Source organism: Panicum hallii, chromosome 5 (assembly GCF_002211085.1).
Source record: "Panicum hallii strain FIL2 chromosome 5, PHallii_v3.1, whole genome shotgun sequence".
Lineage (NCBI taxonomy): Eukaryota > Viridiplantae > Streptophyta > Magnoliopsida > Poales > Poaceae > Panicum > Panicum hallii.
In genome coordinates, this window is record NC_038046.1 from 1,993,584 (window position 1) to 2,015,129 (window position 21,546).

Consider the following 21,546-nt stretch of genomic DNA (forward strand, 5'->3'; position numbering starts at 1 on the left):
TGCTACCTTTTCCTTATCCAATTTTCATGTCTGGAAATAATTCGGGTATCGAATTAATAGTAATCGACTCACAAGAACTCAATATGATGCTGGTACTCTGGTTAATCTGTGATTAACCTACAATTTGTTTACATCCTAGCATCCTACTTTCACGGAACGCGGAGCTTCCCGTTCACAGGTAAGGAACAGCAATACAGATCAAGCTGCCAATGTCAGTGGCTCAGTGTGCAGACTGCAGGATGCAGTAAACCGTCAGCATTACCTGTACTGTGATCAGCTCGCATGAACATTAATGCGCAGTTCACAACATTATTCACCGCCCTTGTACCATGTGTTGCAGAAATTTGCGTTAGCAGAACAATTATTTTCTTTATTAGTTCTTTAACATCCTACTGCCTCGTTTGCTATAAAAACAATGCTACATGCTTACAACACACTTCAGACATTCCACAATACAGCAGATCCTACAAAAGACAAAAAAATACAACCCAATTTCTCGTAACTTCCACTGGAGAACTATTCTGCCATTCTGGAGATGGCCAGAATGTATTTACCCCACCTGATATGCAAGAGTTTAGTGTTAGGCCTTCCTGGAGTACCATAAAAGTTGTAGTGAGGCAAGAATTTACAACAGGATACCTTGTTCGAATCAAGCTCGCTAGCTTTGCCTTGCTTTCATAACCAGCTCTTCCGTGGTAGCACCGATGATCTCATTGGCACGCTTTAGAGGAACACAACAAATTCTTCCAATAGAATCCTGGATGGAAAGCAGACTTCATCATTAGGGTGGGTAGGGAGTAGAGAAACCACCCATATACTTTGACAAAGTGGAAATAAGAGAAAAAGATGTGAGAACTCATATCTTCTTAATATATTGATATGCAGCTCTCCTACGTGTTCGAGAAAAAAAAATGTGAGAACTCACTCTTGTAATGATACCAAGCCTCTCCAGCTTTTGAACAGCATCCATCACCTCAAAATTACATTGCAAGCCAAACTCTTCCTGGATTAACTCCTCGCATTGCAAGTCAAGATCCTATCACATTGAGAACACACGAATATTTAATTTTAATCATTCCTCCACAAGAATAAGTGCAGGAATAAAGTATAAATTTTTGAAAGGGAAGAATAATATATATACATCACTGGTAGCCTTTCCATTTTCCATCAAAATATAGTAGGCTATTATGACCTCCTTGACCTGAACATTCAAAACCACAAGGATGGAAGTGAATTGTTAGCTAAGCTTTGAATTCCAATGTCTGAACTATCACTTGTCTCTTTTTTGGGGGTTGATTCTCAAGAGAATACATTGGCTAGAGTCTAAACCTACCTCCTGTTGAATCACATCATCACAGAGGTGCAGTAGTGTGCCTTTCCCACTATCTAGCTGTTTATCATACATGGATTGAGTGATTAGGTTTTGGTAGGTTGCCATGTTCTGTTGAAACCTGCACAAAAAGTTCCACCATTTTCCATTGTCTTCGTAATAAAAATTACTGATAGAATGAACAGAGGAAAAACAAATAGACTAAGGTACTCACGAGAAATAGATCTTAGCACAATATCCAGCCAGAGCAGACAGGATGGCGATTACAACCCAGAAATCAGCCTTAGGCATTTCGAGTGAACTGATGAGTGTAACCTATGTGTTGTGACATAAGTAAATTAGAAGGTGGAGGTACCACAATTCAAAAAAGAATCAAATGAAATCGATTCCAGTCCACTTACGAGTCCAATGACAACAGAAACAATAAATTGAACCCAGTCCATTGGTGTAAGGCTTGGGTTTTTCTTCTCAGGCTGCAATGAGTACAAATTTTTCTTCAGCTTAAATCCAGTTAAAGAAATAAATATGAATGTGAAAAGGCAACTCCCAGTGCTAACCAGAACCAACTCCATATCTGCCATTGGAATATTTTTGAAATGTTTGACATGAATTGCTCTATCATCCTGGCCCTTTGGACTTCTCCTCCTGAAGGAATACATCAAAAATCAGTTCACGCTGCGATTTTAAAAAAAATCATACAAACAACCATTTCAGAAACAGGACAAGAAAATTTTGTCTGCAGCCTCAGATCGTTTTATAACTTTTACCTGTACAAGACAATCACCTCTTCAAATGTAGGCTCCTGAATTGTGACCTTGCCAATTAAATTTGGCAAGCTGCAAAGTGGAAACTGTGAGACCATGAGAGATAGCGATAGGGATTGCGACAGCTTAACATGTCAAAGAAGAAAGCAAACCTCAAATCCATTGTTTCAAGCCGTATACGTTCAACATATAAATCCTTTTCGTCTACTTCACTTGCTAGATCATCATTCTTCTTGGAATCCATCTTTTGTTTACCATTTTTCTTTCTTGAAAAGAGCTTTTGCAATCTGAAATTCCAGGATGAAAAAAAGGTAACCTTTTCGATGAGCAAGATAAAATGCACAGGGCATTAAAATGTGAAGCAGATAACGTACCTCGTCTTTTCAAGGAACCTTCGCCATGCACGAGCTATGATTGTGTCGACTTTCTCCATGAAGAAAAAGTTGCTAGTGCGGTCCAATCCAATGCCCCTACGAAATATAACATACTGGCAAATAAGAGGATTATGTTAGCTAAACAAGTCGTTGTTCATGAACATATATGAGTAACACTAAAAAACAGGTCAATGCCACTAGGAGAGAAGAGGTCTGGACTCTGGAGAGCTACACTAAACAAAAAGATAATTATACAATACATAACACATGAAAGTTTAAGGACAAGCTGATAGCTAAATTTGAGTTCCCAAATTTGCATCTTTGCCTGCTTGGTTGGTTACAGAAAACTAGAAATTATTGCTTATGAAATAACATTGACCTGATGTAACTGAAAGGAAAATGGAACGATTTACTAAATGAATTTAGGTAGGTTTTCATGAAAAAAGAGAAGTCCATCTACGTCGCATATAAAAAACATCACCTTATCAGAGAAGTCAGGGAGGTTTTCATGACAGTGCTCCTCAAAATACTTCGACAAAAGCTTGTTATCTAACTGTACAATGTAACAATAAAATTGGAATTTCACATTGGAATTTAGTGAAATTTAGATAAGGAGACATAGTTTGCAGGTAAAGCGCATTAACCTTTGATTCATCAACTTTAATGGGAAGATTCAACAGATATTGTCCGGAATGAGCAAGTTCAACCTCATCGTCATTTACTATGTTAAAATTGCTTTTTTCCATCACCTGCACTTTAAATAAAGACACGTTAAAGAGCACATTTACAGAACATGTTTCGATTTATTGCAACACTAAGAAACTGCTCCACACCTCCACCCTTCACTTGGAGACTAAACCTATCAATTGTTATTTCTCCCTGAATAGGTCATTTACCTGAAAGAAATAGGAGAGGAAGTTCTGCTCAAGCATGTCGATTTCCTCAGGTGAGAAGTTCTGCTGCTGCAGTTTTTTAGCACCGTGCACAGGATCGAAGAGAGCGAACAGTTCCTGCAAAAGTACCAGCCTGAATAGGTCAAATATCATTTAAACACTGAAGACCCTAGAGATGGTTGCATCAATTCAAACCAACAACGCTGCGTATGTATAATTAATGAACTTTCCTCACCATCATATCATCAAACTGGAGATGGTACCAAGCCCTTATGGTGTATTCAACCCTCTTGCAGAGTTTCAAGAATTCGTCTCTGTCAGATTGATGTTCTTCAAGAAATACACAGTAGCGTTACTTGCATTGCATGGTCTTGTATCCAAAGCAACATCTTTGCTTCAGCTTGTCGAAAACAAGACAAGGAAATATTTGATGGCCACATGACAAGAAGCGCACAGCTAAAGGCACTAGTGATCTGGTCTGAATAATGTATTCCAGTCGCAATGCCTACACAAACTTCTCTATACAGACTCCACTTTACATGATCCAGGCGAATCAATCAAAGCAAGATTCTAGCATTTCCCTCGAAAGAGACAAGAATCTCACAAGATAACAACTTCGCAGTAGAAATAGGATAAACACGATACCATAGCCTCCCTTTAAGAGCCCAAGAAACGCTCATCACCTATGGTATGCCTAACCTTCCTTTCTAATAATGGTGTGCCTAGACGGAACAGACAAAAGTAGAGGAACGGAGAGGAGGAGATACCAATGAGGTAAGCGAGCTTCATGATGAGCTTGGGCTTCATGATGGGGATCACGGACTCGCGCTCCAGCCGCACCACATCCTTCTCCTTCCCCGCCTTTGCCTTCGCCATTGCCTCTCCCTACCTATTCACCGAGGTTCGACACCCCGGGTTCCTTCCGCCCCTTCAAGTCCTCAAGATCCCTTCTTGAAGACGCAGAGGAGAAAATGCAGTTTGCAACGGTAGACGAGGGGTGAGGATTGCAGGCGCGCAATTGATTAATTGCTCTGCCGCGGATGAGCTGGGAAGGAAGTGGAAACGCACTACGGTTACAGATCCACACTGTGTTTGTGTCGTCTTCCTCCAGCCGGCGGTACGACACTACGACGAAAGCAAGCTCAAATGGATAGTACGCCTGCCCAGCAAGAAAGCGTATTTAGCATATTCAAAAATCAAAACCTTGTCTTGTTGACTGTTGTAGTAGAACAAGACAAGAAGAGAAGCATTGTTGGGCCGAGCTCCTGGAAATTGACTGTGGGCCAGATGGCCTAGTACGATGTATTGTATGATGGGCCAAAAATGAACCGCATTAGCCCTTTTCATTTTCATATTCTCTCCGGAATAAACAAAGCATGTGCAGTATTGCAACCTTCGTGTGTTAACCATAGTTGCGGTGACCTGACAGAGCAATAGTACTTGCTAGTTGGTTTCCACCATCATGCCAGAAGAATTGTTATTTGACCTAAAAATACTGCACCCATCACGAATTGGAGTGGTGTGGTTTATTTTGAGCCGTTTTCAGCTCAGAATCGGGTGGATCAAGCTGAGGCCATCCTCAAGAGCACGTGATTTTTGAGGTCAGCTTTCACTCTTGTGTCCCGTTGGTTTCTTCTGAAAAGTCAGGCGATGTAGTTAACCGCTCTCTTAAGGAAGCTGGACTTTCCTTGAAGTTGCCATCGTAATCAGAAGACTAACGTTGTTGTCATTTGTCAATGCAAATGCTTCATTTTGAGGAGGCAACACTGCCCACGGTTCCGGAAAAGGTCTGAACCAGAAAGGAACATAAACATTTTCCACAAAGAGCAGCTGGACCATTTTGTCGCCATGCTGTGAAGGCCAATATCTGAATGATCAGGTCGCGCGCGCACTGAATGAGCGGAGATCCTCATGGTCAATCGAATTCCAATCCTGACCAAGTCACCGCAAGAACTGCAACAGCGAGGTAACGGCCATGGACTGATGAGAAGGCAACCTTGAAGATGCATGCGCAGAGCAATCCTAGATCCGCACATTCACTCTTCAGTCATCAGTCAAGGCCATATTTTCTCCCGAATATATATTTGCGAATATACATTTTGGTCCCAAGAAAAATAATATAAATTTTGCGTTCACGTGCTATGTCCGAGCCGGAGGTAATAACTTGAGATTTCTCCAAGGGTGTACTGTGTTTCGTAGGAAAAAAAAGCTCGAGATCGAAGGGGAAATAAATAAAAAGGGAAAAAAGATGAACAGGGGTTAATGCGAATGCGAGCGTAGCTGATCCGGCGATGCGGTGCTCCGCCGGTGAGGGCACCGCGGCGGCGAGGCATCCCTCCCCTCTTCGTCGTCCTCGGCGTCGCCATCGTCCACGTTCAAACCCACGACCGCTGCCCTTGATCCCGATCAGCGCCTCGGATTCGTTACTAGTCCTAGTACACTAATTTGATTAATTAACTAATATAGTCGGCCGCCACCCGCCCTCCTCTCTCTCGTCGCCATTAACGACCGCTTCCACTCCCCCCCGCTCCCTTCCCGCCCGCCACCGCGTGGATTCGCGGCTACAAATCCCGCCCCGCCGCCGGGGCATCCGCCACCGCCCACCGCCGTGTGCTGCTCGCGCTGTCGACGGACCGAGGGAAGGGGGAACGATGGTGCGGCTCCCGTACGTGACCGCGCTCACCACGCTCTTCAGCTACGGCCTCCTCTTCGCCTTCGGCCAGCTCCGCGACTTCTTCCGCAGGATCCTCGACGCCCGCAAGCCCAGCAACCTCAAGGTGCGCTGCCCTCGCCCTCGCCCTCCGCGCCGGTGGACGGCCGCGCGGGGAGCTACGCTTCGGATTTGCTGCTCCGTCTCGCGGCGGCAGTGTCTTACTGCTAATTTCGTCGCAGGGTTACGCGCCGATTTGCTTGGGCCTCGAGGATTTCTACACGCGCCGTCTCTATCTCCGCATCCAGGTGAGGCGATTGTCGCGGTTTCCATAACAATAATCGTTCCCCCCACCGCTGGCTGCAATGCTCACGGGCATGTGAGCATCTAACGGTGGCTCAATTATTTCTTACTGTTGTTTTTCTGATTAGACCGACCAAGCAATAGATAACAAGTATTTTGACTCCCTTGGTAGATAGATTACTGCTTCCAGTAAAACTTGTATAGATTGTTATTACTGATAGTCTGTCTGATAAACTGTTGTTGAAGATCTTCAAGCTCAGAAACTATTGAACTGGAACTTTAAAACGAAAAAAGTTGAAGAGCCAGAGAAAGGGAAGGTCCTCTTTTCAATTGATGGGTTGTGGCTGAATGAACTGAAACATACTGCCTCATTTTGCGTGCTATTCCAAATTTCCAATACTCCAATCACAGAGTTTCATTAGTAGGAACTGATCTTTCATCCGAGTAGGTGTGTATGAACAATATACAGTATATATCACTTCTGCTACATAAAACCTAACTCTTTTTTTATGGCCGGGGTGTGAGGGATCATATTTCACCATTCACCGACTAGAACAGCATACTCTTGCTGACTTCTAGTCTCAATTGTCATGGCAGGACTGCTTTGGCCGGCCAATTGCCAGTGCGCCAGATGCTTGGTTTGATGTGGTTGAGCGTTACTCAAATGACTGCAACAAGACACTCCAGTATGTTACTTACATTCCGTCCCATAAGTGAATACTATTCACACATTGTCTTGGCATGGGTGTCAACATCTGATTCAGTGTATCTTTGATGCAGTCGTACCGCAAAAACATCCAAATGCCTTAATTTGGGTTCCTACAATTACCTTGGTTTTGCTGCGGCTGATGAGTACTGCACCCCTCGTGTTATTGAGTCACTGAAGAAGTACTCTGCAAGCACGTGCAGTGTTCGAGTTGATGGAGGTTGGTCGTTATGTTTTATCAAACTATGCCATAGTTTGCCTTGGTTGGGTGCATTAAATAATATATCAAAAATTGTAAGCTTATTTGATGATTATACGACATTAGGTAACACTAAGTTGCACACTGAGCTTGAAGAACTGGTTGCGAGATTTGTTGGCAAGCCTGCAGCAATTCTTTTTGGCATGGGCTATGTGACAAACTCTGCTATCATTCCTGCTCTAATTGGGAAGGTTCGTTGCGAAGATATACTCATGCTCTCTCAGCTATTTCCTTTTTATGAGCTGCAGCTAAGACTACTGTAATAATTGCAGGGAGGCCTGATAATAAGTGATTCATTGAACCATAATTCTATAGTCAATGGAGCTAGGGGTTCAGGGGCCACCGTTCGTGTTTTTCAACATAACAGTAAGCAACTAGCAGTTGCATCATAAGTACTGGGACCCATTGCTCACTGTAAAGTTTAATGCTTTCCATATTTCTCTTCCAGATCCTGCTCATTTGGAAGAGGTATTGAGAGAGCAGATTGCGGGAGGGCAGCCTCGTACACACAGACCATGGAAGAAGATCATTGTGATTGTTGAGGGAATTTATAGCATGGAGGGGGAGCTATGCAAACTCCCAGAGGTTATTTCCGTATGCAAGAAATACAAGGTTCGAGGATTTTGCGTGATGAATTTTGCTTTGTATTAGGATACTTGTGCATCTTGGTAATGGCGACAAATAATTTCCTGCATATTGGATGTGAGCTGGCATGCGACTACCCTCATAGCTATCATTAGAGCTTTTACTAGTGATTTATACCGGCAGTGTTGTACTGGGTAGACTAAAGTACTTTCGCATCTGAACAGGCTTACACATATTTAGACGAGGCACACAGTATTGGAGCAGTTGGGAAAACAGGGAGAGGTGTATGCGAGCTACTGGGAGTGGATCCAGCTGATGTTGACATTATGATGGGTACATTTACGAAATCATTTGGATCATGTGGAGGTTACATCGCAGCATCAAAGGTACGAAGTATATAGTCTGGTAGCTGGTCTTGACTGAACAAACTTTGAAGTTGACAAATCTGACCCGCCAAACGTTCTCTCTCTGTATATATTCTTCTCAGGAGATTATTCATCATCTAAAGCATACATGCCCAGCTCACATTTATGCAACATCAATGTCACCTCCAGCGGTCCAGCAAGTCATTTCAGCTATAAAGGTTATCTTGGGAGAAGATGGAACTAACAGAGGTATATCATAAAGAATATCAACATTCTGACATCTTACCAGTTCATCTCCAGTCTTGCGGGAAGTCCTAATGTATCAAGTGTTCTAATAGGGGCCAAGAAACTTGCTCAGATTCGAGAGAACAGCAATTTCTTCCGGTCAGAGCTTCAGAAAATGGGATTTGAGGTTCTTGGGGATAATGACTCACCCGTCATGCCTATCATGCTTTACAATCCTGCTAAAATTCCTGCATTTTCAAGGGAGTGCCTGAGGCAAAATGTGAGTATACACGACATCTGTTAGCCACCTAGTATACAATGCTGACACTTCTTAAGACACTGTCTCAAAGCAATTCATCTCTTATGTCTGAACTAGTTACAGAGATTTTTCCATATGAAAGGTTTTTTGATAGTTTACTAATGTGACCTACTCCATATTGCTAGGTTGCTGTTGTTACTGTTGCATTTCCTGCCACACCACTTCTACTTGCTAGAGCTAGGATATGTATCTCAGCTTCCCACTCCAGGGAAGATCTCATTAAAGGATTAGAGGTAAAGCACACAATCCTATCTGTTTTACTAACTTGATGGTGGTTGGTGCAAAAATGGTGCTTTAGTTGCAAACCATGATTGTTGATCTGACTCTTTTTGTTGTATCGAACAGGCCATGTATTCTGTTGTTGTACTGATTGCTATGCAAGTTACAGAACTAAATTTCATCCCAATTTGTCAGGTGATCAGCAAAGTTGGTGATCTCGTGGGTATCAAATACTTCCCGGTTGAGCAAGAAAAGACTGCAGTTGCTGAGAAACTGAAGAAGATCCAATGAACAGTGCCAGGTGCAAACAATATGCTGCTACAGTGCTAGTTTACTGGGCCATCCGGGTGTGCACCCGTATGCCTTTGTTTGGCCCCTCTGTGGTCTGTGCACCTCTGGGTCCTTTTTCTTGCCCTTTTGTTTCTGAAGAAATTTAGATGATTTTGTACAGTATGTATCATCCACCGTAGTTTGGCACATAACACACAGATAGACATTGTTTTATCAAATTTAGAAAAATCAATTTTTAGAGCTCTGAAACCTTGAGAGGTGAGACTATGAGTGAAACCATGTAGCTATATGCAGTTTTATTATCGATAAATTCAGTTTGCTTTGAATTGGATAATGATGGCTCCAAGTTTGTGTAACCAAGTAATAAACCCAGAGTACAGAAATGCAAAAGCAGCAGAGTTGAATCTGAATCTTCTCGTGAGTGTTTAGTGTTGATTCATCTGAGTGAATGGTCTCACCAGAGTCCCATAAGGTGCAGTTATTCAGTTGCTTCACTGCAACTGCAAGGGACATGGAGATGGTGATAGATTTTCATGGTGACTTGGTGATCAATGGAAGCTAACCTTTTGGCAGCAACTATTACGAGATGGGCCTTGGGCCCTTGACTGAATGTGAATGTGAAAGTGCTGATATTCTCTAGCAGGATTGCCAGGAGAGGATAGGGTGGGCCAAACCAGTCACTGGAGTGTTACTATCATGAGGAGGCAGCTGGAGATAGAAGTTGCTGTGACATGGTCTAGGAGTGCACAAGCATGAGACTGAATTGAACTGGAGCAGCACGGTCTTCCTGGTTTAATGTGCTTCTGTTTGTCTTGTTATGTCTTGGTTGGTAGCATTATGATCAGAAGAAAAAAAGAAGAGAGATGTGGTGTGTGAGTGTGAAGCTGAAGCATGTCTAGGGGCCAGAGCATGAGCTGAGAGGCTTGTATGGTCATGCCTGTTATGATGCAAAATGTCTGATGCAGTGTACTGCTCCCTGCTTTGCATGCACAAAAGGGCCTCGATATCTCTCTGTCTAGTCAAACAGCAGTCTGCAGCAGTACAAAACTGTATAGTCCTGGTACTATATAAATATGCAGGTGGATGGATTCAGCACTTTGCCTTGACGGGGATGAGTGAGATGTCTGTGATGTGGTTCTTTTCATAAAGGAAGCTTGCTAGGTGGATTTTCTCTTGGGTCATTGGATGCATCAGGGATTCAGAGTTTCAGACTACATATGTTGCTGTAGCTGTACTATATATAGCTAGGCAATGGAAAAAGACTCAATCCAGGAGCAGCACTGTAGCATAAGAACAGTGGCAAGTGCCAAGTGCTATGATCTTTGATGTGAAGCAGCAGACAGCTCCTCCTACCTATCTGGTGCATGCAGAAGCAGAGAAGCATCAATAGCGGCCAAACTTCAGATTGGTTTGGATTGGATTGGATTGAGTTGGGGCTATTGTTCAGGGATTTGGAATAAGTAATTTGATGCAAGCTTGAACAGATTTCTGTTGGACCTCACAGGTGATTCCCTGGCCATCCCTGAACTCCTTTTGTTGCTGCTGATTCCATACTAGTAACTTAATTTCTTAATTCATTCTGGCTTTATGGAGATTACCCAGTAACTGAGGCCTGTCTCCTGGTCTGCAAGCCAGGGAGCAAGCTATAGATTTAGAGCTACAAATGATTTTACACTATAGGATCTGAGTTGCAGAGTTAATTATAGCTGTTAAGCACATACGTGTGCGTGCATATGCTTTTTACATGCATGCCAGCTTACTGGCTCTTTTTCCAGAGACGTGCATGCATGCATATGCACTTATGCAGTATTTCAGTGGCCCTGTACTAGGATCACTGTAGCTTTAGGTGCAGTGGAAGTAGCATCCTACCCCTAGCCTACCAAAGAAGCATACAAAAACAGTAAAAAGAGCAGAACATGAACAGCAAGATACCCTCTCCCCAGGCTGAAGGCAGAAGGCTGTTCCTACTGCCATTATAAGCTTGTGGTGGCCTGCCAAGTGAGGTAGTCAGCAATGAGCACCACTGTATTGCAAGAGCCTTTTTTCAGAGACAGCTAGAGACAAAGGAAAGTAGAGAACAAAACACTTAAAGGTGACACTGAAACACAGAGGAGAGGACCGGCCGGACCCTGGTTTGGTTTAGCGGTTTTGAGCTGGTTGGTTGGTTCACAAAGATTCACCAGTGATGTGTCTTTCCATGGCATCAGTGCATGGCTGCAGGCCTTGCTGCTGGGGCAGCATTGCAAAGCCAGCCTTGTGCTGCTGCTACTGCACTGCAGCTGCATGCATGCATGTGTGATCGATGTGCATGGTCCACAAGATCTTCCTTGACATATCACGAGGAACTATGATCAAAACCCGGACCTCCCCCAATCCAAACATCTTGTCATGCACAGAACAATCTTTCTTTTCCTCCTCCCATGTCCTGCATCCACATCGGAGAGGAGAGGGAGAGAACTAGAGAGAGGATAGAGAGAGAAAATCGAGGGCTTTAAGTATTGGTGTGTTTATGTGAGTGCACGCTTTATAGGCATGCAGAAGTGTGGGCTGGTCAAGAGAGACTGCATATGCTCAGGCTGCACCTGCACTGCACCACAAGTGAAAGTGGAACACTGAAATCTAACCGAGAGTAGGGAGGTGCTTCAATCCTATGCAACATTTCATCTCAGAATGCCAGTCTGAAGGGAGCCAAACAGTGCTGCATATCAAGTGCCTATCTCTCAATTCTCGAGTACTCTTGGCTGCCATCATGAGCGTCCAAACAAAGGAAACATATCATAAAAAAAGGTGCATGTGTCTGTTCTTCCGTGATGGACTGATTGACTGATCATCTACAAAAAAATTGCAAACCGGAATCCAGCTTTGTTTGTATATGCAGATACATGTGTGCTACTGCATACAATTGGCGCATTATGATGCTCAGTTGCTGATAATGGATAATGAGGGGAAAATATATTGGAATGGAATTTAAAAAGTACATCTAAGGAATAGTGTTGATTATTGAACAATTAATACTCAGAAAATTAGGAATTCAGAAATTATGTGGTCCTAATGGACTGTTCTGATTTGGGGATTTTTTAGTTCATATTTGAAATCAATACAAACAAAAACCCTAGGATACAGACCCTGCTTGTCAACCGGACTGACGGTAATCTATATAGAGACCTTTCAGCTGCCTTTGTTGTGCTTTATCAACGTGCGACTGGTCGGTGTCATCTTCGCATCATCCTATGGAGACTTAGTCAGTGTTTATCTATTTCCTGTTAGCATCATGCTACTCAGCCTCTCGATCTAGAATTTCTGCATCCTGTGTACCTTATGGATGACAAGCTTATCTGTAAGACTGTAAAGCTATCCAGACAATCACCAATCAGGCAGAGCATCATATCTTAGAGCAAAAATGTGCCACCTGAATTTAATTGGACTACTGTCATTTCCTGACTGCTGAAGGATCTGTCTTGCTAACCAAAGGCAGATCAGTTGTACAACCATAAACAGGAAATCAGTTTGGATTGGAAACCTCTGGAGAGGCAGAGATCGATGATGACCTAAAGAACGGGAACAGTTTGGAGAATTTAACAGATACTCCATCCGTCCTAAATTATTAGTCTTTTTGACTTTTCTATATTCATATTTTTTCTATGCATCTACATATATATTATGTCTAGGTGTATAGTCTATGAATCTAGAAAAGCTAAAACGACTAATAATTTGGGAGGGAGTAGGCTTTTATCATTATCTGCGTAGGAGCGCATTCAGCATGTTCTTATACAAAAGGAGGAAGTACACCTTGTTGATGATCATATTCGTCTTCCTATATATTTCTTTATTCCAACATCGATGCATGAAGATTAAGACCATGCGAGTTATTTTATACTGCAGGTAGTGATCAGCACGTAATCCGTATATGTATGTATATATGCTAGCATGGCATCTAAAAGTGTTGACATTCTGTAAGGTTGTGTACTTAATATAATGACAGAATATCCATTTGCTGAATGTCTCTGGCACAAAGAAAGGTTCGTGGCCAGGATTGCCCTTATGGCACCGATCCACAATGTGGCCAAGATAACTTTAACAAAGCAAAACAAAACCACTCTGGTCAATATTGTTTCTCTGGATCGGATTATTTTCAGCAATAGCAAAGAAAGTGTTAGCAACTTAAAATTTAGTGCCCCCTTAAGCTACTGTGGTAATGGAATGGATGAAGTAATCAAGTAGTAGACCTTGATAATTTCCCAAAAACAATGGAAGTTATCCCATTCTTCATGCATACATATCTAATCATGCATGGAATGAAGCAGTGATTTCAATGATCATAGACAATGATGTTTTGTGACTAGTCCACCAATGTGATTGAGCAAACTTCTTCCCGCTCGTGGTTGTGCTGAGAACAATACACATTGTGTATTGTGGATTATTAGTGACCTAATCAACAGCACAGCAGTTCTTGGTTTGAACTGATACGACCTCCATATTTTATAATACTGAAATTACAAAGCGTGTATGCCGTATGCGACGTGAGGGCACCATCAGTGAACATGATTGGAGAACGATCTCACAACCTTGAGCGTCTCAGAACAATGATCCTATAATAAATCAATGAAATGGACATCAAATGCAATTGTCGTTGACCTTGCACATTTGTTTTCTGTTCATGTGGTAGATAGACTACTGTGTTCTTGTGCAGCTCCGCCAGTAGTCCAACAGAGTAGTAGTTTTGTCCTCATCATGAGCCATGAGGCTGATACTATAGTAGATATGTCGTCTACATGCTGGAGAGATCAGATGGCCCATGCATGGATGCATGCAGTCCCTTAATCTTTGTTTAGTTGAAATGTTTTTCTTTAATCTCTTCCTGCATTACGTGATGGCCTCACCTGCAATGATTGACAACTAAGTGCCCAGCTGATTGCCTGCTGTAAATCAAGCATTAATCCCTGAAGATCTTTATACTATGCTCAAGTTGATGTAATAATTTCACGGAATTAATAGTACTGCCCATCTATCACCTTACGGTAGTGAGCTGCCATTAAGCAAATTTAAAATGATTAGAGTCGGGATCAACTGGCATCTGTCAACTTAGTATTGGAAAATGCATGCATGTGGTACAAGAATATATATGTGAATCTTTTTTTATAAGAATATATATGAGACACAGTAAGTACAGTTCCATCAGTTTAATTGTGGAAAGTTTCCTTTTAGAGAATTCTGGGATGTTGGGTAAAATACTTGTGTAATTTTTTTCTATTATAATCAGTTTCCTTTCCATGCATCTGAATGTTAAATAAATAATGCATATCATTCTTATACTGCAGCAGTACAAATATATATAGCTGTCAGGTAAAGTGGTGCTTGAAAACGTAACATTTTTTTAGAAAAAATAAATCCAGTGCAATCGTGTTGCACACGGACATTCTCTCCATAAACAATTACTCATGCGTAAATCTTCTCATAATCAATGCATGTCATTGATGTCGCGTTTCTAGAGCGTGCACTATAATTAAATTATTATGTACTTATCAGGCAGCACTTCATTTCCTACACCAATCGACATATATATATATATATATATATATATATATATATATGTAATCAGATTAAGACTGGTGGAATAGAGGGTTGGTGTGTGTTTATTTTTATTTTTTTTGTAAAAGAATATATATATATCATGCTTCCTCCAAAATAAATGCATCGCTTCTTATTTTCGTAAAAAGAGTACCATTTCCATTCATGTCTATATGCAATATCTTTTGTGATATATTACTGATGTGAACAGATGTTCCGATCAGACTTTAGCATCAGAAGATTAAGGTTTCTGACCAGACTTGGAATCTTGCGAAGTGACCAGCTAGTAGCTGGTATCAGCAGGAACAGGGACATGACAACGTCTAATTAAGCTTAACAGGATCATAACAACATAACCTCCACAGAAAGGTACCGAACGTCTCCCTTAATTATATGCCATTCATTTCGAGTTGATTAAGTAGATGAGAATAATTAATTACACATCAGTAAGCAAAAGGAGAAATAAAGGGGAAGGCTGCAGTTGCTCAAGGGTGGTGAAAAGCTACACCTGAGCTGAACATAGTAAAAACCTTGGTCACGGATTTATAGGAACAAAAGGTTAGTAAGGGTAGTGGAGTTGCCATGCTGTCACCTCAACGTACAAGACACTTCACTTGCTCCCACTCTCCTACCGTTCTCATTCTGAAATACTCTCCCTGAAGCCTATGCACGGCTACACCTCTGTTTGCATAGCACTAGCGGGCTCCATCCCCCACCAATCCCACAGATATCGATTCTACTGCAAGATCATGGCATGCACAACCTTAAAGTAATACTAACTCATTTGCGACACAGAACACACGCTAAAAAAGGGTGTCCTGAATGTGAACACCTTTTTTTTTGACAACTACTAAAAAATGAGTATATATATATATATATGTACCATGATTTGTAAAAGCACTTCCACATCGATACACTTTAATAATCAGCTATCACCTGAAAAGTAAGATGGGTTAAAAGTATGCGCATATAAGCATACTAGAGACTCAGTAGTTGACGTGCTAAGTCATAAAGTGGATAATTTATAGGCTTATTTATGCATCCTTTTTCTTAATTTGTTTTCTCTCTCCTCTGGCTTCCCCAAGGAACTATTTCATCTCTTGGCCACAAGCTTCCAGGCTCGAGACCAAAGGGAAAGTGAGGCCCTCCTCATCTCTCCTCCTCATCTCCTACTGCTCGAGCATAGCTCTCCCCCTTAGCTTGCTCCCCAATAGGAGAATCCTCTTCTTCCTCCTCCTCCTCCCTTTCAAGTCATTTCTCTCTGCTAGCTTTCTTCTTGATCCATCTTCTTTCCTTCTATCTGACTCCTTCACAGATGTATGCATCTCTTCTTGATCCATACATGCATATATATAAATAACTAGCTAGTAGCTGTTTTGCACTCATCTATAGCACAGCCGTGGTGCCGGAAAGGATTGAGATATGAGATGCACCACACGATCGATGAGCTGTAGCTAGAGAGAGAGATCGATCGAGACATGTGACGTACCACACGGTCGAGGTCAGCAGCAGCACGTCGCCGCCGCCATGGTCCCAACAACTAGGAACATGTTGCACCATGACGGCAAGAGCAGCAGCAACCCGTGCTACCACCCCGTCCAGTACTGCGTCGGCATCGCCGCCCAATTGGAGGCCTCGGCGGCGGCCGCGCGGCAAGACAACCGCAAGCCGTCAAGATCCCCTCGGCTCGCCATGGCCGACGACGAGCCGACCGCGGCGGCCGGCACGAGCTCCCGGGGCGGCGCCGGCGCAGGAGACGACGGAGACTGGCTCCAGCTAGGCCTCGCCGCCGCGGCGTCGTCGTCCTCCGCCTCCTCCTCCGGCGACAACAACAGTACGGATCCGGCCCCGCCTCCTATGGAGCTGGACTTGTTCACCTACGACAAGCGAAACGTGAGGATGAGGCCGCCGTTATTCCCGCTGCCCCTTAGGAGCTACCAGTCGTACGGGCGCGGACGGTATCGACCGCCGGCAGCGAGCGGGTCCTTGTCGGCGCCGTCCTTGCCGTTTATGCCTCCGTTCAGGACATCCGGCGATGCCATAAGAGTCATGAGCCCGCCGCGACGAACGGAGGCGGCCGCCGGGCTGTGGCTGAAACTTCAAGCAGCTCCCAACCAGTAAGTGCATACATGTCCACAACTTCACTACTGTACATGCATATCTGCGCATACGGCATACCTCTGATCATACTTCATACATACCATCCATATATAATATACCCAAGACATAAGCATATGTTCTATCGTATTAATTAGGTGAATGCATCTGATAATACTGCAATTGCAAGGCCAGTACATGAGAGCTTATTGTTTAGACTTTCAGGCTGTCCTTGTTCATGTGGCGTGGAACTGCGAAGTACTTAACTATTCTTTTGATGCTTGCAGAGTTAGAGAGCCTATTTTGCCTCAGATACCAAAGAGCTACTTAAGAATCAAGTAATTTTCTTTCCTATCATATTATATGATTAACAGCTCTTGTATTTGTAACCTTTATTACTATTTTGTCCCCAAGTATAAGCCAATCTTTCTGACTATTGGATGTGTGCATATAATTAAGTTGACTTTCTGATTGATTGGATGTTATTAATCCATAACAGATAAAATTTTGGAACTTAGCTTGCACAAATAAATTACAATTAAGCCACTGTTTTCTAATCGATATTATTCCCAAAGATTAAATGCTTAACAGTGGTATACTATGTGTGTATCTGCAATAATGTAGCTCTCATTGCTTTGTTATTGTCTGAAAGACCTATCTAGCTAGTAGCTAGCCTTTTAGTTTCTAGATAGACCAGGAGGCTATATATATGCATGTATGAGTAGTACCCATCAAATGAACTTTCCATTCTGCAATGACCATTATGAATTGAAAGGTCTATAGACATCGAACTCAAACAATATGCATTCAAACTAATTTTCCCTCAGGGACAGCAACATGAAGGTGGAGGTGGTGATGAAGTACTTGGCCGAGAAGCTAGGGCTCTCACAATCTCATCATCAGGTACGTACACTGCTTGGATATTAGCCGCGAATCCATAATTAAGCATGCATAGTGGTCTTTCGTGGAATCGAATTATGAAGTTTTTGACAAGCAAGTCGAGATAATGACCGAGAGAGAAGGATATGTCGATGGGTCGATCAATAGTGAACAGTGGTGAGCACTTGTTGAATTTGCAACTGCAAAGCTTAGGTAGCATCTGCTAGCCGCTATGTGTCTGCATATGTGAATTGGCACTAGCTTGGACTCATGAAAGAAACATTATACCTAAGCGTACCACATATATAGCTAGGCTGGGATCTCTTCGGTTTTGGGATTATCGAACAACTAGACAAAGGATTATCTATGGAACAACTAGACAAAGCAATAGCTAGGTCAGAGGCCCACATCATGACCTACATATTCATTTGCATATACATTTTATATCGTTACGAATATATGCATATCAGAATATGCGTGCAGAAATAATGGGACATATATATTATTTATATTAGCTTTTGAGCCTCCTATTATAAACATGTGATGTAGACAAATATTGTAAAACGGAAGTAGTAACATTGGAAATATCCCATGATTATATGTTAGAGATATATTGCTGTTGGAGTTACTCCTATGTAAAGAAAAAAGAAAGAAAGAAGGTTTGTTAAAAAGTAACCAGTCATTTGGGGTCAAATTCTCATCAAAGAAGCTAACGTTGAACTGTCAATTAATGTAGCGCAAATGAGCTTAGCTTGTGACCATAACTCATCAACGACCTGCTGCCAACTTCACTCACCTGCACCAATTAGTGATCTGCAACTAATAGTCAGTTTGTTCCTCTTCATCAGAGAAGGAAAAAAAAAATAGGGAGCAGTATCGATGGAATTGGTCAGTAGTAGTAGTCGCGCATGCATGGATGTGCATGCCTGACGCAGCACGGTTTGCATACCGCTAGAAATAGCTGCTACTAGCATGTAGGAGTACATACATACTCTATACATACTCTATACTCTATAGCATGTAGGATGAGCACGGCAGCATCAAGGCATGCACGCGTGACCATGTTCAGTCAAGTCATATGCATGCATGCATGTTTATTATTATATTGCAGCATAGTTCTTCTTCCCTAGATAGATCGTGCATGCATGCTGGCAGCACTAGCTCACTCACTTTTGCATCCAAGACCATGGAAATTGCTCTAGCTAGCTGATGGATATTCGGTAAAATCTCTGGCTGCCAGGCTGTGGTCACTGTTCAAGTGTCAATTAAGCTGAGTCTGAACTGTTTACTTAATTCTCTGTACGGAACTATTGCGATCCCATGCATGGATTCGCTTTTGACCGTACCGGATCGGGAGGGACGATAGGTAGGACGGAATATGCATCTGGCATGGACGGTGATGATGCATGCATGGTGACGGCTGGAGTGGCGAGGAGGCGCGTCACCGGATCGTCATGCTTCACTATGCTAGCTGCTATGCGACCACCGCGAGCCGAGCATATGCATATATGGAACGGATGGGTCCAGATTCCAGAATATGTATGTATGTATATATCCATACATACATATATATATATATAAATACCTAGCTAGCTAGTAGCAGGTATATACATATATATATATATACAATTTGTAAAAAGAAAGGAACTAATTATTAATCTACTATCTCGCAGCAGGTATATAGTAGGTAGCGACAGCATCCACTGGTGGACACTGATGATGGGCACGACACGGCGCACTACGCACGCTTGTACGTGTGCGCTCTCGATCCATGCACGCGCCGCACGTGTGTGTACGATAGCCAAGGGTACATAGATGGGAGTATGACTTGTCGTACTAGCTAGCTAGGTTGCGGACCAGATTTCTATGTGTCACTGTTCATCACGTACGTATTTGCATGTAGGCCGTAGCTGCCAGGGTGGTCCCGTACGTGCGTGCACACCAGTCAGGCAGGCAGGCAGGCAGTCACTCTTCTGCCCGCTCCTCTATACAGTGCACGTATACATGTGTATGCTATCGATGCGCTGATGGTGCGGTGGTGCGCCTTAGCTTCTTGTGGGCGGCCACGCACGGCCTGACCACAAGCCTCATGCACACCCTATCCTCATGCATTTCAGACTTTAGAACTGACCAACAGAGTAATTCCTTCATATTATGTCCGAGGTATCATTTATATATGAGAGAACTTGCTATCCAAACATTGATCTTGGGCTCACTCACGCATGCTTCAAGAAAAAAAAATGCCTAACTAACACTTCTTCTTTAGCATATACAGTACTACTTCTAATTAATTTAGGGTCACTTTGCTCGATTACATACAGTACTACTTTTATATAATATATATAAAAGAGCATGTTTGGATGGACTAAAGTTGAGTGCTAAACTTCAGTATATATTAACATTTATACATCTGCTAAAATTTTTGAGCCTTGACTGAAGTTTTTCCACCGTTTGGATGAGCTAATACTAAAGTTTTACACTTTTACCTATTATCTGTTAGGATTTAGATCCAAACGGAATCTAAGTATAGACGTGAGTAATAATAAGGACAGCAAGGAGATGGAGAGAAGGGGAATATCAGGAAAGCACCTTTCGCCTCCACCGCAGCATGCCTAGCTAGCGCTATGTCTTGCCTTTGCAGTGGTTTCTACGGTAAGGCCGCCGGGTCCGGCGGGGCGCGTGCTCTCTCTCTCTCTCTCTCTCCATGGTGCAGCGGAGAGAGGTTGCATGGTGATGAGAGGAAATGTGGATGGCTGGCTGCACGACAAAGGCAGCCTGACGGCGACACGCAATATACCCATCAAATCACCAAAGTCGTTGTCGTCGATCTGTAAGCTCTTCTTCCGTCTGCATGCCATCACGCTTATGTCGCGGTAGGCACGTAGTAGTACGTCGTAGAGACCCGTGTACACGTATGTAGTAGAGCGCTAGCGACGTATATATACGATCGACGTGTCACGTCCAAGATACCAACGCAAGATGTTACACATGACAAGAATGTTAACTAACCTGGTCGATCATGAACAGTTTTAGTCTTTAGATCGATCTGGAAATTATAAACAGTTCAGCAATGCACGAAGAATTATAAACAGCTTGCAAGAGTATCATATATTATTGTTCTGCTTACTGGTACATACCAGATTAGCATTTTGCTCTTAGCTAATTGTGAAGATTAACGAGTGGATAAAATGGCAGGTGGAGCTGACATGCAGAGGGCAGCTTCTTCCTCCCTCCTTGCTGGTGAAACACGTGAGAGATAGCATCTGGTGCGCCACGGCGCCGAGGGAAGGGGAGACGCCACTCGCCGAGCTGACGGCTTCACGGCGCTCACCGGCGGCAGCTACTACTGACCATGTCATGACACTCTGTTACAGCACAACTAGGAACAGCAAGCTAGTACTCAATCTGTAATTAATTTATTGGCCAAAGCTCTCTGGTTATTCTTTTACCTTCTTCCCCTGCTGTCTGCTGATCTGATGAAACCTGATGGCTAATTGATGCCATGTCTGAACGGCCCAGATTAACCAACAAACCCGCTCGTCGTCGTTTTCTATTTTTTCCTTAAATTTCCATGGATTTCCTTTCGATCTTCTAATTCATTTTCCTCATCTTCCACAACATTGATTTGCTACCGTACGTGTCCTGCGCTTTATCTTTGGACATCTGTTTGGCTGAAACTGAAAGATTTGCAACCTGTTGATACAGGGTTCTAAAAGAGA

General features: G+C 42.8%; 3 protein-coding genes across 3 annotated transcripts; 2 read left to right on the forward strand and 1 right to left on the reverse strand.

The window, feature by feature from the left end:
* Window positions 1-343: 343 nt before the first annotated feature.
* LOC112894534 lies at window positions 344-4,466 on the reverse strand. Its single transcript, XM_025962283.1, has 16 exons — window positions 4,129-4,466; window positions 3,597-3,691; window positions 3,365-3,478; window positions 3,113-3,217; window positions 2,950-3,021; window positions 2,469-2,581; window positions 2,247-2,381; window positions 2,098-2,166; window positions 1,888-1,975; window positions 1,732-1,803; window positions 1,545-1,645; window positions 1,334-1,451; window positions 1,142-1,201; window positions 926-1,036; window positions 640-757; window positions 344-559 (listed from the first exon to the last, which is right to left on the reverse strand). The coding sequence occupies exons 1-15, from the start codon at window positions 4,235-4,237 to the stop codon at window positions 659-661; spliced, it is 1,461 nt and encodes a 486-aa protein (XP_025818068.1). The 5' UTR covers window positions 4,238-4,466; the 3' UTR covers window positions 344-559; window positions 640-658.
* Window positions 4,467-5,729: 1,263 nt separating this feature from the next.
* LOC112894931 (long chain base biosynthesis protein 2d) lies at window positions 5,730-9,693 on the forward strand. The gene is made up of 12 exons (XM_025962779.1): window positions 5,730-6,138; window positions 6,254-6,319; window positions 6,912-7,000; window positions 7,095-7,240; window positions 7,346-7,470; window positions 7,552-7,645; window positions 7,728-7,891; window positions 8,089-8,250; window positions 8,352-8,478; window positions 8,568-8,734; window positions 8,899-9,006; window positions 9,188-9,693. Exons 1-12 carry the CDS (start codon window positions 6,013-6,015, stop codon window positions 9,281-9,283), a joined length of 1,470 nt encoding a protein of 489 aa, XP_025818564.1. The 5' UTR covers window positions 5,730-6,012; the 3' UTR covers window positions 9,284-9,693.
* Window positions 9,694-15,821: 6,128 nt separating this feature from the next.
* Window positions 15,822-21,429, forward strand: LOC112894933 (protein LAX PANICLE 2-like). The gene is made up of 4 exons (XM_025962783.1): window positions 15,822-16,968; window positions 17,236-17,286; window positions 17,776-17,851; window positions 21,023-21,429. The coding sequence occupies exons 1-4, from the start codon at window positions 16,379-16,381 to the stop codon at window positions 21,236-21,238; spliced, it is 933 nt and encodes a 310-aa protein (XP_025818568.1). The 5' UTR covers window positions 15,822-16,378; the 3' UTR covers window positions 21,239-21,429.
* Window positions 21,430-21,546: the final 117 nt, after the last annotated feature.